The sequence below is a fragment of the Procambarus clarkii genome, chromosome 21 (assembly GCF_040958095.1).
Source record: "Procambarus clarkii isolate CNS0578487 chromosome 21, FALCON_Pclarkii_2.0, whole genome shotgun sequence".
NCBI classification, from domain to species: domain Eukaryota; kingdom Metazoa; phylum Arthropoda; class Malacostraca; order Decapoda; family Cambaridae; genus Procambarus; species Procambarus clarkii.
In genome coordinates, this window is record NC_091170.1 from 20,018,631 (window position 1) to 20,035,228 (window position 16,598).

The 16,598-nt window shown below is 48.4% G+C and overlaps 1 protein-coding gene across 1 annotated transcript in view; it reads right to left on the reverse strand.

Annotated features, from left to right (window-relative positions):
* Positions 1-16,598, reverse strand: part of LOC138366935 (C-type lectin lectoxin-Phi1-like) — a 242,991-nt gene that overhangs the window by 132,502 nt on the left and 93,891 nt on the right. The window contains exon 3 of the mRNA XM_069328208.1: positions 11,865-11,984. Coding sequence (XP_069184309.1) covers positions 11,865-11,984 — 120 coding nt within the window. The remainder of the gene's footprint in view (positions 1-11,864; positions 11,985-16,598) is intronic.

Below are 16,598 nucleotides of genomic sequence, written 5' to 3' on the forward strand. Positions count from 1 at the left end.
GATAAACAGTCATCTCCCCATCATGTTCAGTGATCCAGGTAGAGTTCTCTCAGAAGCGAGTGAGATTGCTCCTGAAGTGTATCCAGTCTGCGCAGTCACCAGATCTCAAGTCGCCAAGTCCCAGAGTGATGTTTCAACACTACGACCGGAGGAATGGCTGGAAACCTCCAACGTTAGAACCGAAAACCAACTTGGCAGGCACTTTTATAGCTCGTTTGGATGAGGTTAGTGCAGTTGAGAGAGTTGTGCCATGTAATGAAGTTGTACCTCCTGTTACTACTTCTCCCCCTAATTTTCATGTAAAGTCTCACACTTTAGCCCAACGTCACCGTCAACAGTGACCCTAGTTTACATTGATGTTTTTCTGAAGCTGTTAAGAAGGAGGATGCTTTGGTAGATGATGTTGGATATTTCCTCCGAGAGATCAGATGCTGATGAGACGATGGAGATCTAAGTTATCTCCCTCTTCAGAGGACTGTGAGAGTGTTACCCAGTTTGTGGTCCCCAAAGCATACCATGAACAAGTCCTCGCAGCTGCCAACGACGATCCATTATATGGTCACCAAGGGATTAGTCGAATGTTGTATCAGGTAACTAAGTATTTCTATTGAACCAGTCTTAAGAAGGATATTGGCAAACATTGTAGACAGTGTCAAATGGTGGGGTAAATGTAGACAAAGTGTACCTAAAGCTCCCCTACATCCAAATGTAGTTCCAAGTGAACCTTTTTGCCACATCATTATCGATTGTGTAGGCCCTTGAATCGGACCAAGTAAGGTCATGTATTTTTGATAAAGTTAATTTGTGCTACATCCAAACTCCCAGAGGCCTAGCCTACCCTGTACGTATTATCAAAGCAAAGACGGTCATCCATCATTTGATAAAGTAGTCTACCTTGTTTGAACTACCTTGAGTGATCCAGTCGGATAACTGTAGTAACTTCCATTCAGCAGAGTTCCAAAGATTTTGTGAGAAGTACAATATAGAACATCGTGTGTCCAGTACTTATCATCTACAGAGTCAAGGTGTCTTGGAGAGATGTCACCAGACCATGAAGCAGATGTTATGGACTGTTGGCGAAGACTCCAGACGAAAATTTGTAGTTTGTAGAAATTGTAGTTTTCTTATTGTTTATGGTGACCTATGTTATATGCCCCAGTAAACTGCAATATTTTTGCTAGCCTTTGTGTACACTAGACACATTGATTTTTGGCCAGGCTATGGATTCCAGCGATGCTGTGGAGCATGTGGAGCAATAACAACCTCCCCATGTTCCCACCAACACTCCCCATGTTCCCACCAACACTCCCCATGTTCCCACCAACACTCCCCATGTTCCCACCAACACTCCCCATGTTCCCACCAACACTCCCCATGTTCCCACCAACACTCCCCATGTTCCCACCAACACTCCCCATGTTCCCACCAACACTCCCCATGTTCCCACCAACACTCCCCATGTTCCCACCAACACTCCCCATGTTCCCACCAACACTCCCCATGTTCCCACCAACACTCCCCATGTTCCCACCAACACTCCCCATGTTCCCACCAACACTCCCCATGTTCCCACCAACACTCTCCATGTTCCCACCAACACTCCCCATGTTCCCACCAACACTCCCCATGTTCCCACCAACACTCCCCATGTTCCCACCAACACTCCCCATGTTCCCACCAACACTCTCCATGTTCCCACCAACACTCCCCATGTTCCCACCAACACTCCCCATGTTCCCACCAACACTCTCCATGTTCCCACCAACACTCCCCATGTTCCCACCAACACTCCCCATGTTCCCACCAACACTCCCCATGTTCCCACCAACACTCCCCATGTTCCCACCAACACTCCCCATGTTCCCACCAACACTCCCCATGTTCCCACCAACACTCCCCATGTTCCCACCAACACTCCCCATGTTCCCACCAACACTCCCCATGTTCCCACCAACACTCCCCATGTTCCCACCAACACTCCCCATGTTCCCACCAACACTCCCCATGTTCCCACCAACACTCCCCATGTTCCCACCAACACTCCCCATGTTCCCACCAACACTCCCCATGTTCCCACCAACACTCCCCATGTTCCCACCAACACTCCCCATGTTCCCACCAACACTCCCCATGTTCCCACCAACACTCCCCATGTTCCCACCAACACTCCCCATGTTCCCACCAACACTCCCCATGTTCCCACCAACACTCCCCATGTTCCCACCAACACTCTCCCATGTTCCCACCAACACTCCCCATGTTCCCACCAACACTCCCCATGTTCCCACCAACACTCCCCATGTTCCCACCAACACTCCCCATGTTCCCACCAACACTCCCCATGTTCCCACCAACACTCTCCATGTTCCCACCAACACTCCCCATGTTCCCACCAACACTCCCCATGTTCCCACCAACACTCCCCATGTTCCCACCAACACTCCCCATGTTCCCACCAACACTCCCATGTTCCCACCAACACTCCCCATGTTCCCACCAACACTCCCCATGTTCCCACCAACACTCCCCATGTTCCCACCAACACTCCCCATGTTCCCACCAACACTCCCCATGTTCCCACCAACACTCCCCATGTTCCCACCAACACTCCCCATGTTCCCACCAACACTCCCCATGTTCCCACCAACACTCCCCATGTTCCCACCAACACTCCCCATGTTCCCACCAACACTCCCCATGTTCCCACCAACACTCTCCATGTTCCCACCAACACTCCCATGTTCCCACCAACACTCCCCATGTTCCCACCAACACTCCCCATGTTCCCACCAACACTCTCCCATGTTCCCACCAACACTCCCCATGTTCCCACCAACACTCCCATGTTCCCACCAACACTCCCCATGTTCCCACCAACACTCCCCATGTTCCCACCAACACTCCCCATGTTCCCACCAACACTCCCCATGTTCCCACCAACACTCCCCATGTTCCCACCAACACTCCCCATGTTCCCACCAACACTCCCCATGTTCCCACCAACACTCCCCATGTTCCCACCAACACTCCCCATGTTCCCACCAACACTCCCCATGTTCCCACCAACACTCCCCATGTTCCCACCAACACTCCCATGTTCCCACCAACACTCCCCATGTTCCCACCAACACTCCCCATGTTCCCACCAACACTCCCCATGTTCCCACCAACACTCCCATGTTCCCACCAACACTCCCCATGTTCCCACCAACACTCCCCATGTTCCCACCAACACTCCCCATGTTCCCACCAACACTCTCCATGTTCCCACCAACACTCCCCATGTTCCCACCAACACTCCCCATGTTCCCACCAACACTCCCCATGTTCCCACCAACACTCCCCATGTTCCCACCAACACTCCCCATGTTCCCACCAACACTCTCCATGTTCCCACCAACACTCCCCATGTTCCCACCAACACTCCCCATGTTCCCACCAACACTCCCCATGTTCCCACCAACACTCCCCATGTTCCCACCAACACTCCCCATGTTCCCACCAACACTCCCCATGTTCCCACCAACACTCCCCATGTTCCCACCAACACTCCCCATGTTCCCACCAACACTCCCCATGTTCCCACCAACACTCCCATGTTCCCACCAACACTCCCCATGTTCCCACCAACACTCCCCATGTTCCCACCAACACTCCCCATGTTCCCACCAACACTCCCCATGTTCCCACCAACACTCCCCATGTTCCCACCAACACTCCCCATGTTCCCACCAACACTCCCCATGTTCCCACCAACACTCCCCATGTTCCCACCAACACTCCCCATGTTCCCACCAACACTCCCCATGTTCCCACCAACACTCCCCATGTTCCCACCAACACTCCCCATGTTCCCACCAACACTCCCCATGTTCCCACCAACACTCCCCATGTTCCCACCAACACTCCCCATGTTCCCACCAACACTCCCCATGTTCCCATCAACACTCCCCATGTTCCCACCAACACTCCCCATGTTCCCACCAACACTCCCCATGTTCCCACCAACACTCCCCATGTTCCCACCAACACTCCCCATGTTCCCACCAACACTCCCCATGTTCCCACCAACACTCTCCATGTTCCCACCAACACTCCCCATGTTCCCACCAACACTCCCCATGTTCCCACCAACACTCCCCATGTTCCCACCAACACTCCCCATGTTCCCACCAACACTCCCCATGTTCCCACCAACACTCCCCATGTTCCCACCAACACTCCCCATGTTCCCACCAACACTCCCCATGTTCCCACCAACACTCCCCATGTTCCCACCAACACTCCCCATGTTCCCACCAACACTCCCCATGTTCCCACCAACACTCCCCATGTTCCCACCAACACTCCCCATGTTCCCACCAACACTCCCCATGTTCCCACCAACACTCCCCATGTTCCCACCAACACTCCCCATGTTCCCACCAACACTCCCCATGTTCCCACCAACACTCCCCATGTTCCCACCAACACTCCCCATGTTCCCACCAACACTCCCCATGTTCCCACCAACACTCCCCATGTTCCCACCAACACTCCCCATGTTCCCACCAACACTCCCCATGTTCCCACCAACACTCCCCATGTTCCCCCCAACACTCCCCATGTTCCCACCAACACTCCCCATGTTCCCACCAACACTCCCCATGTTCCCACCAACACTCCCCATGTTCCCACCAACACTCCCCATGTTCCCACCAACACTCCCCATGTTCCCCCCAACACTCCCCATGTTCCCACCAACACTCCCCATGTTCCCACCAACACTCCCCATGTTCCCACCAACACTCCCCATGTTCCCACCAACACTCCCCATGTTCCCACCAACACTCCCCATGTTCCCACCAACACTCCCCATGTTCCCACCAACACTCCCCATGTTCCCCCCAACACTCCCCATGTTCCCCCCATCACTCCCCATGTTCCCACCAACACTCCCCATGTTCCCACCAACACTCCCCATGTTCCCACCAACACTCCCCATGTTCCCACCAACACTCCCCATGTTCCCACCAACACTCCCCATGTTCCCACCAACACTCCCCATGTTCCCACCAACACTCCCCATGTTCCCACCAACACTCCCCATGTTCCCACGAACACTCCCCATGTTCCCACCAACACTCCCCATGTTCCCACCATCACTCCCCATGTTCCCACCAACACTCCCCATGTTCCCACCAACACTCTCCATGTTCCCACCAACACTCCCCATGTTCCCACCAACACTCCCCATGTTCCCACCAACACTCCCCATGTTCCCACCAACACTCCCCATGTTCCCACCAACACTCCCCATGTTCCCACCAACACTCCCCATGTTCCCACCAACACTCCCCATGTTCCCACCAACACTCCCCATGTTCCCCCAACACTCCCCATGTTCCCACCAACACTCCCCATGTTCCCCCAAACACTCCCCATGTTCCCACCAACACTTCCCATGTTCCCACCAACACTCCCCATGTTCCCACCAACACTCCCTATGTTCCCACCAACACTCCCTCCCCATGTTCCCACCAACACTCCCCATGTTCCCACCAACACTCCCTATGTTCCCACCAACACTCCCCATGTTCCCACCAACACACCCTCCCAGTGTTCCCACCAACACACCCTCCCCATGTTCCCACCAACACACCCCATGTTCCCACCAACACTCCCTCCCCATGTTCCCACCAACACTCCCTCCCCATGTTCCCACCAACACTCCCTCCCCATGTTCCCACCAACACACCCTCCCCATGTTCCCACCAATACACCCTCCCCATGTTCCCACCAACACACCCCATGTTCCCACCAACACACCCTCCCCATGTTCCCACCAACACACCCCATGTTCCCACCAACACACCCTCCCCATGTTCCCACCAACACACCCCATGTTCCCACCAACACTCCCTCCCAGTGTTCCCACCAACACTCCCTCCCCATGTTCCCACCAACACTCCCCATGTTCCCACCAACACTCCCTCCCCATGTTCCCACCAACACTCCCCATGTTCCCACCAACACTCCCTATGTTCCCACCAACACTCCCCATGTTCCCACCAACACTCCCTCCCCATGTTCCCACCAACACACCCTCCCCATGTTCCCACCAACACACCCTCCCCATGTTCCCACCAACACTCCCCATGTTCCCACCAACACTCCCTCCCCATGTTCCCACCAACACTCCCTCCCCATGTTCCCACCAACACTCCCTCCCCATGTTCCCACCAACACACCCTCCCCATGTTCCCACCAACACACCCTCCCCATGTTCCCACCAACACTCCCCATGTTCCCACCAACACTCCCCATGTTCCCACCAACACTCCCCATGTTCCCACCAACACACCCTCCCAGTGTTCCCACCAACACTCCCTCCCCATGTTCCCACCAACACTCTCCATGTTCCCACCAACACTCCCCATGTTCCCACCAACACTCCCCATGTTCCCACCAACACACCCTCCCAGTGTTCCCTCCAACACACCCTCCCAGTGTTCCCACCAACATTCCCTCCCCATGTTCCCACCAACACTCCCCATGTTCCCACCAACACACCCTCCCCATGTTCCCACCAACACTCCCCATGTTCCCACCAACACTCCCTCCCCATGTTCCCACCAACACTCCCCATGTTCCCACCAACACTCCCTCCCAGTGTTCCCACCAACACTCCCTCCCCATGTTCCCACCAACACTCCCTCCCCATGTTCCCACCAGCACACCCTCCCCATGTTCCCACCAACACTCCCTCCCCATGTTCCCACCAACACACCATCCCAGTGTTCCCACCACCACTCCCTCCCCATATTCCCACCAACACTCCCTCCCCATGTTCCCACCAACACACCCTTCCAGTGTTCCCACCAACACTCCCTCCCCATGTTCCCACCAACACACCCTTCCAGTGTTCCCACCAACACTCCCTCCCCATGTTCCCACCAACACACCCTCCCCATGTTCCCACCAACACTCCCTCCCCATGTTCCCACCAACACACCATCACAGTGTTCCCACCACCACTCCCTCCCCATATTCCCACCAACACTCCCTCCCCATGTTCCCACCAACACTCCCTCCCCATGTTCCCACCAACACCCTTCCAGTGTTCCCACCAACTCTCCGTCCCCATGTTCCCACCAACACTCCCCATGTTCCCACCAACACACTCTTCCAGTGTTCCCACCAGCTCTCTCTCCCCATGTTCCCACCAACTCTCCCTCCCCATGTTCCCACCAACACCCTTCCAGTGTTCCCACCAACTCTCCGTCCCCATGTTCCCACCAACACTCCCCATGTTCCCACCAACACACTCTTCCAGTGTTCCCACCAGCTCTCCCTCCCCATGTTCCCACCAACTCTCCCTCCCCATGTTCCCACCAACACACCCTCCCAGTGTTCCCACCAACTCTCCCTCCCCATGTTCCCACCAACACTCCCCATGTTCCCACCAACACACCCTTCCAGTGTTCCCACCAACACTCCCTCCCCATGTTCCCACCAACACTCCTTCCCCATGTTCCCACCAGCACACCCTTCCAGTGTTCCCACCAACACACCCTTCCAGTGTTCCCACCAACACTCCCTCCCCATGTTCCCACCAACACTCCCCATGTTCCCACCAACACACCCTTCCAGTGTTCCCACCAACACTCCCTCCCCATGTTCCCACCAACACACCCTCCCAGTGTTCCCACCAACTCTCCCTCCCCATGTTCCCACCAACACACCCTTCCAGTGTTCCCACCAACTCTCCCTCCCCATGTTCCCACCAACACTCCCCATGTTCCCACCAACACACCCTTCCAGTGTTCCCACCAACACTCCCTCCCCATGTTCCCACCAACACTCCTTCCCCATGTTCCCACCAGCACACCCTCCCCATGTTCCCACCAACACACCCTCCCAGTGTTCCCACCAACTCTCCCTCCCCATGTTCCCACCAACTCTCCCCATGTTCCCACCAACACACCCTTCCAGTGTTCCCACCAACTCTCCCTCCCCATGTTCCCACCAACACTCCCCATGTTCCCACCAACACACCCTTCCAGTGTTCCCACCAACTCTCCCTCCCCATGTTCCCACCAACTCTCCCTCCCCATGTTCCCACCAACACTCCCTCCCCATGTTCCCACCAACTCTCCCTCCCCATGTTCCCACCAACTCTCCCTCCCCATGTTCCCACCAACTCTCCCTCCCCATGTTCCCACCAACACACCCTTCCAGTGTTCCCACCAACACTCCTTCCCCATGTTCCCACCAACACACCCTCCCAGTGTTCCCACCAACTCTCCCCATGTTCCCACCAACACTCCCCATGTTCCCACCAACACACCCTCCCAGTGTTCCCACCAACACACCCTCCCCATGTTCCCACCAACACACCCTCCCAGTGTTCCCACCAACTCTCCCTCCCCATGTTCCCACCAACACACCCTTCCAGTGATCCCACCAACTCTCCCTCCCCATGTTCCCACCAACACTCCCCATGTTCCCACCAACACTCCCTCCCAGTGTTCCCACCAACACTCCCTCCCAGTGTTCCCACCAACACTCCCCATGTTCCCACCAGCACTCCCCATGTTCCCACCAACACTCCCTCCCAGTGTTCCCACCAACACACCCTCCCAGTGTTCCAACCAACACTCCCTCTCAGTGTTCCCACCAACACTCCCTCTCAGTGTTCCCACCAACACACCCTCCCAGTGTTCCCACCAACTCTCCCTCCCCATGTTCCCACCAACACACCCTCCCCATGTTCCCACCAACACACCCTCCCAGTGTTCCCACCAACTCTCCCTCCCCATGTTCCAACCAACACACCCTCCCAGTGTTCCCACCAACACACCCTCCCAGTGTTCCCACCAACACACCCTCCCAGTGTTCCCACCAACACTCCCTCTCAGTGTTCCCACCAACACTCCCTCTCAGTGTTCCCACCAACACACCCTCCCAGTGTTCCCACCAACACACCCTCCCAGTGTTCCCACCAACACACCCTCTCAGTGTTCCCACCAACACACCCTCCCAGTGTTCCCACCAACACTCCCTCTCAGTGTTCCCACCAACACACCCTCCCAGTGTTCCCACCAACACTCCCTCTCAGTGTTCCCACCAACACTCCCTCTCAGTGTTCCCACCAACACACCCTCCCCATGTTCCCACCAACACACCCTTCCAGTGATCCCACCAACTCTCCCTCCCAGTGTTCCCACCAACACTCCCTCTCAGTGTTCCCACCAACACTCCCTCTCAGTGTTCCCACCAACTCTCCCTCCCCATGTTCCCACCAACACACCCTTCCAGTGTTCCCACCAACACTCCCTCTCAGTGTTCCCACCAACACACCCTCCCAGTGTTCCCACCAACACTCCCTCTCAGTGTTCCCACCAACACTCCCTCTCAGTGTTCCCACCAACACTCCCTCCCAGTGTTCCCACCAACACTCCCTCTCAGTGTTCCCACCAACACTCCCTCTCAGTGTTCCCACCAACACTCCCTCTCAGTGTTCCCACCAACACTCCCTCTCAGTGTTCCCACCAACACTCCCTCTCAGTGTTCCCACCAACACTCCCTCTCAGTGTTCCCACCAACACACCCTTCCAGTGATCCCACCAACTCTCCCTCCCCATGTTCCCACCAACACTCCCTCTCAGTGTTCCCACCAACACACCCTCCCAGTGTTCCCACCAACACTCCCTCTCAGTGTTCCCACCAACACTCCCTCTCAGTGTTCCCACCAACACTCCCTCCCAGTGTTCCCACCAACACTCCCTCTCAGTGTTCCCACCAACACTCCCTCTCAGTGTTCCCACCAACACTCCCTCTCAGTGTTCCCACCAACACTCCCTCTCAGTGTTCCCACCAACACTCCCTCTCAGTGTTCCCACCAACACTCCCTCTCAGTGTTCCCACCAACACACCCTCCCCATGTTCCCACCAACACACCCTTCCAGTGATCCCACCAACTCTCCCTCCCCATGTTCCCACCAACACTCCCCATGTTCCCACCAACACTCCCTCTCAGTGTTCCCACCAACACACCCTCCCAGTGTTCCCACCAACACTCCCTCTCAGTGTTCCCACCAACACTCCCTCTCAGTGTTCCCACCAACACTCCCTCCCAGTGTTCCCACCAACACACCCTTCCAGTGTTCCCACCAACACTCCCTCTCAGTGTTCCCACCAACACTCCCTCTCAGTGTTCCCACCAACACTCCCTCTCAGTGTTCCCACCAACACTCCCTCTCAGTGTTCCCACCAACACTCCCTCTCAGTGTTCCCACCAACACACCCTCCCAGTGTTCCCACCAACACTCCCTCCCAGTGTTCCCACCAACACTCCCTCTCAGTGTTCCCACCAACACTCCCTCTCAGTGTTCCCACCAACACTCCCTCTCAGTGTTCCCACCAATACTCCCTCTCAGTGTTCCCACCAACACTCCCTCCCAGTGTTCCCACCAACACTCCCTCCCTACACCTAAACGCCAATGCCCTTTATTGTCCAAGTCTGCCTTCACGCATATTTTCCCCGTTTGTTCCCTTCCTGTCCACTCACGCCTTTCCCTATCTCTTCCCTACCTGAACACAGTTGTACCTATCCCGTCACCTTGTTTCATTCCCGACACAAACCCTTTCCCCTTCCCATCCTCACCCCCCTCTCTCTTTTTTCTTTCTCTTTCTCTCTTTCATTCTTTCTCTTTCTTTCTCTTTCTTTCTTTCCCCCCCTTTCCCCCCCTTTTACACTCTCTTCCCGTCTATGTAAATCAAAGTTTGAGTACGGATTGCAAATCTGTCAAAACTTACTGAATGTTTTTAAAATAAATATCTTAATTAATTCACTTATTTTTATTAACACATTTAGTTACATCTCCATTCGTGCAGCTGCCCTAGACAATATAAAGGGGGGGGGGGGGGGTACAGTGTGAGTGAAGAAATAGTTACGTGATACTAAAAAGTCCCCATCTCAGAGGATGGTTAGTCATACAGGGCTACGTGGTCAGTAGTCTGATCTTTATTCTCTGTAACATGAATTAATGATAAAGTCTATGGATTCGGCGTTGAACATATTACCGCCACAGATTTTGCTACGGAATTGGAGCTGTGCCCACTGTCATTAATACACTTGGACTCCACTCGACTCATCAATGATTCGGCCAATAAAATAAGCAATAATCCTGTAACATTTGGGCTTTGGTTAGCCCAAAGCATTTCTCTTCCAACTGTGCACAAACATCCAAATAGATTTATCCCGCCAAACACAATGAAATTATAAGATGTTGCTACAATGATCTAACAAGTTATAATATTTAACAAGTTGCAGCAACTTTCTAACACAAGAGAAACTTATAACAAGATGTAACAACTTTGTAACAAGGTAACAAGTTTGTAACAAGTTATAACAAGGTAACAATAAGGACTGTTACATTGAGTTCTTGCAGGTATTCTCCTTTCTAGATAAATATATTTACCTTCATGTCAGGAACTGAATTTGAAGCTTTTGTGGTGGTTATAATAACTTTCTATGATATCTGTTTACAATATTAATTTAAGAAAACACACATCAAGCATCAATAGGCATTTTAGGCGTCACATAAACACTATCTCTCTACGAAGTGATATTTTTATTCCTAAAATTAAATGTAAACAAGAACATATTTACTAATGAAGCTTGTAATCACATATATTATACATGCCTAAATAACCCTCAATGCAGAAATTAATTTAAATTTTGAAAACCAAAGACTAAAAATACCAGTCATCATCACATTATCCTTAGTACTGGCAGATAAAAGAGAGATTTCTATTGCAGTCATTGTCATTGAGAGACGGGTGCAACTCTGGTATGAGGTCCATGCAGTTTTCATTACCATAATTGTCACTAGGATTTCCGACAGACCATTCGTCAGTGATGATGGGTCGTCCGTCCACCCACTGCCACACACCTTCGCTCCCCTTGTCAGTACCACCAATCCAGAGAGGAGTAGGCCCTGGTAGCAACACGGACATCAATATATTAAAGTTAGTGTTGTAAGAATTAGATAAAATATTACGCTAGTTTGCCTGTCATACTGAACGTTCTTTATCTGAAAGAGAAAATGTCTGTCTGTCTGTCTTTTTCCCCGTTTGATTTTCTGGTCCAAGGTTGGAGGTCAGATGTTTTAGGTTACCTTCAAGGAACTGTCCATGGTGAATTGTGATTATATGGCGAGTGTCTTAGATGGGTTGCTATTGCGACAAACAAAGATCCATATGAAGCTAGTAAAGTGGGTGTTATCCATAGAGTTTTAACAATAGACTTTTCAAACTGCTATCGACATTGAATCAACGTCGACAATCTTGATTAAACGTTATTCGAGCATGCTTTGCCCACTGGGAGAGAGAGAATGAGAGGGAGGTTATCACAGAGATCTCGTCACCACAGAGCACTCCCAACTATATTTATGAGAGAACATCTCTGTTTTTCTTTCCGAGGTTGGAGGCCAGACGCTATTGGCTAGCCTCAAAATACTTTGCATATTTTAAGATGGATTGGTTCAAATTATGAACCCCAGAGACACGTATGTCAGAAATATAGGTTTGGTTCTCCACAGAATGTTCCAACTGCTTTGTTAAACTATTACTAATGTTGAATGAAAGACGTTAAAGTTGATTGTTAAGATTTCAAACAACACAGAAATCATCGATAGATACAGAGATAGCAGAAGGCTGGACATCAGCGAGGCACTACACATCAAAAAGTCAACACCAGCAATCAACAGCCAATTAATGTACAACTATATTCTGCCCCATTTCAAGACCCTGTACCAACATAGAAGCAGGAAGAGGAGGTATGAGCCAATAGGCCTTCTGCAGTTACTTCCATTCTTATGTTTTTATACCCAATTTATACCCATTTTTTCGTGTTCTGTCTTGTGTTCGTCACCTCACCCAAAACTTTTGTGCCATATCACCTCACCCAAAACTTTTGTGCCATATCACCTCACCCAAAACTTTTGTGCCATATCACCTCACCCAAAACTTTTGTGCCATATCACCTCACCCAAAACTTTTGTGCCATATCACCTCACCCAAAACTTTTGTGCCATATCACCTCACCCAAAACGAGAATAAATACGATGAATTTTTATGTGTAAACTGTCTTTGAAAATGTAATAAGAATTACGAAACGCGTTCAGGCATCAGACCATCAATAAAAATTAATTTTGGAGATTTTATATTTTGAGTACCATCGACAGTGAAGAAAAACAAAAGAAATATTGAGAAAATTCGTGTTAGAATTATTAATATTACCTTTTCAGTCATATTCAACATCATATGTTTACAACAAAGACTGCTACCAAAATATACTAATATATATATATATATATATATATATATATATATATATATATATATATATATATATATATATATATATATATATATATATATATATATATATATATAATATATATATATATATATAATATATATATAATATATATATATATATATATATATATATAATATATATATAATATATATATATATATATATATATATATATATATATATATATATATATATATATATATATATATATGTCGTACCTAATAGCCAGAACGCACTTCTCAGCCTACTATTCAAGGCCCGATTTGCCTAATAAGCCAAGTTTTCATGAATTAATGTTTTTTCGTCTACCTAACCTACCTAACCTAACCTAACCAAGCTTTTTTTGGCTACCTAACCTAACCTTACCTATAAATATAGGTTAGGTTAGGTTAGGTAGGGTTGGTTAGGTTCGGTCATATATCTACGTTAATTTTAACTCCAATAAAAAAAAATTGACCTCATACATAGAGAAAAGGGTTGCTTTATCATTTCATAAGAAAAAAATTATAGTAAATATATTAATTCATGAAAACTTGGCTTATTAGGCAAATCGGGCCTTGAATAGTAGGCTGAGAAGTGAGTTCTGGCTACTAGGTACGACATATATATATATATATATATATATGTCGTACCTAGTAGCCAGAACTCACTTCTCAGCCTACTATGCAAGGCCCGATTTGCCTAATAAGCCAAGTTTTACTGAATTAATATATTTTCTCAATTTGTTTTCTTATGATATGATAAAGCTACCCATTTCATTATGTATGAGGTCATTTTTTTTTATTGGAGTTAAAATTAACGTAGATATATGATAGAACCTAACCAACCCTACCTAACCTAACCTAACCTATCTTTATAGGTTAGGTTAGGTTAGGTAGCCGAAAACGTTAGGTTAGGTTAGGTTAGGTAGGTTAGGTAGTCGAAAAAACATTAATTCATGAAAACTAGGCTTATTAGGCAAATCGGGCCTTGCATAGTAGGCTGAGAAGTGAGTTCTGGCTACTAGGTACGACATATATATATATATATATATATATATATATATATATATATATAATGTCGTACCTAGTAGCCAGAATGCACTTCTTAGCCTACTATGCAAGGCCCGATTTGCCTAATAAGCCAAGTTTTCATGAATTAATTGTTTTTCGACTACCTAACCTACCTAACCTAACCTAACCTACCTTTTTCGGATACCTAACCTAACCTATAAAGATAGGTTAGGTTAGGTTAGGTAGGGTTGGTTAGGTTCGGTCATATATCTACGTTAATTTTAACTCCAATAAAAAAAAATTTACCTCATACATAATGAAATGGGTAGCTTTATCATTTCATAAGAAAAAAAATTGAGAAAATATATGAATTCAGGAAAACTTGGCTTATTAGGCAAACCAGGCTTTGCATAGTAGGCCGAGAAGTGCATTCTGGCTACTAGGTACGACATATATATATATATATATATATATATATATATATATATATATATATATATATATATATATATGCAGGGGATTTCCCTCCGAATTGCTGTGGCCCTCCGCCTTGCTGCCCCAATCCACACCAGGTATAGGTGTATTTGCGGCGAGGTGGTTGCTGACAGGTACGGTCACCATGGCCTATTCTGCCAAAGCACAGGGGGATGGCACTCGAGGCACAGTGAAGTTAACGACATCATCAAGAGGAGCCTCACCACAGCTGGATGCCCAGCTGAAAGAGAGCCCCGTTACCTAACGCCCCGTAACTCTGATGCTCTTATTGGTCGCCCGGATGGTATCACAGTGAACCCCTGGAAGAATGGCAAGCAGTTGGTATGGGACTACACGTGCGTATCAACCCTGGCTAACACCTACATTAACCTCAGTGTTGCACAACCAGGTGGCGCTGCCACCCACAGGGAAGCAGCCAAATCCCGCAAGTATAGAGAACTGGATCACCACTACAATTTTGTCCCCATTGCTTCTGAGACGCTCGGCGCCTGGGGTAAAAGTGCTACCAGTTTTTTGAAGGAACTGGGTTCTAGGCTCATTGAAACAACAAGGGACCCGAGAGCTGCAAGCTTTCTTTTCCAGCGCCTCAGTGTGGCGATACAGAGGGGAAATGCGCACTGCATCCAGGGTTCCTGCCCGCCATCTGAGGAGCTGGAGGAACTCGACAACCTATGACAACCATCTTTGTAACCCATATGTAACTCCTTTTTTGTAACAAAGTTCAAATAAAGTAAATATATATGTGTACATACAAAAGAATGGGGGTGGTAGGAGAAGATAATATTAGTGTTCAGTGAGAAACCACAAGGTCTCCTCTGAATACTTTTTATTTTCTTCTCCGAGGCTATGGGTCCCCACATTGGCACCAGAGGTGGTACCCTCACAAACCATTATATATATATATATATATATAGATATATATATATATATATATATATATATATATATATATATATATATATATATATATATATATATATATATATTCTACCCACTTCAAGACTCTGCTCCAATATAGAAGCATCAAGAAATATGGGCCAATAAAAATAGGCCTTCTGCAGTCACCTACCTTTAATACCTGTTTGTATTTCATTGTTTCGTGTTCTGTCTTGTGTTAAAAGTTTTTTTTCACCTCATCCAAAACTATTGTAACATGTCACTTCACCCAAATGTAGGTATAAAAACTCGAAAGATGTTTAAGCTCTCTTCAGTTAAAGTTGTGTGTGTGTGTGTAAACGTGTGTCTAAAGTTTTTGAAAATGTAATAAGTTTTACGAAACGCGCTCAAGTGTCGCGTCAGACTAGAACTAAAAATGAATTTTGGAGAATTGACCTTTGAATTACCATCAACAGTGAAAAGAAACGTAAGAAAGATCGAGAAAATTCGTGTTAGAATTATTAATCTTACTTTTTCGGTCATATTTAATAATATATGTCTACAGGAAAGACTGCTACCAAAATATATATATATATATATATATATATATATATATATATATATATATATATATATATGTCGTACCTAGTAGCCAGAACGCACTTCTCAGCCTACTATGCAAGGCCCGATTTGCCTAATAAGCCAAGTTTTCGTGAATTAATATATTTTCTCTAATTTTTTTCTTATGAAATGATAAAGCTAACCATTTCATTATGTATGAGGTCAATTTTTTTTTATTGGAGTTAAAATTAACGTAGATATATGACCGAACCTAACCATCCCTACCTAACCTAACCTAATCTATCT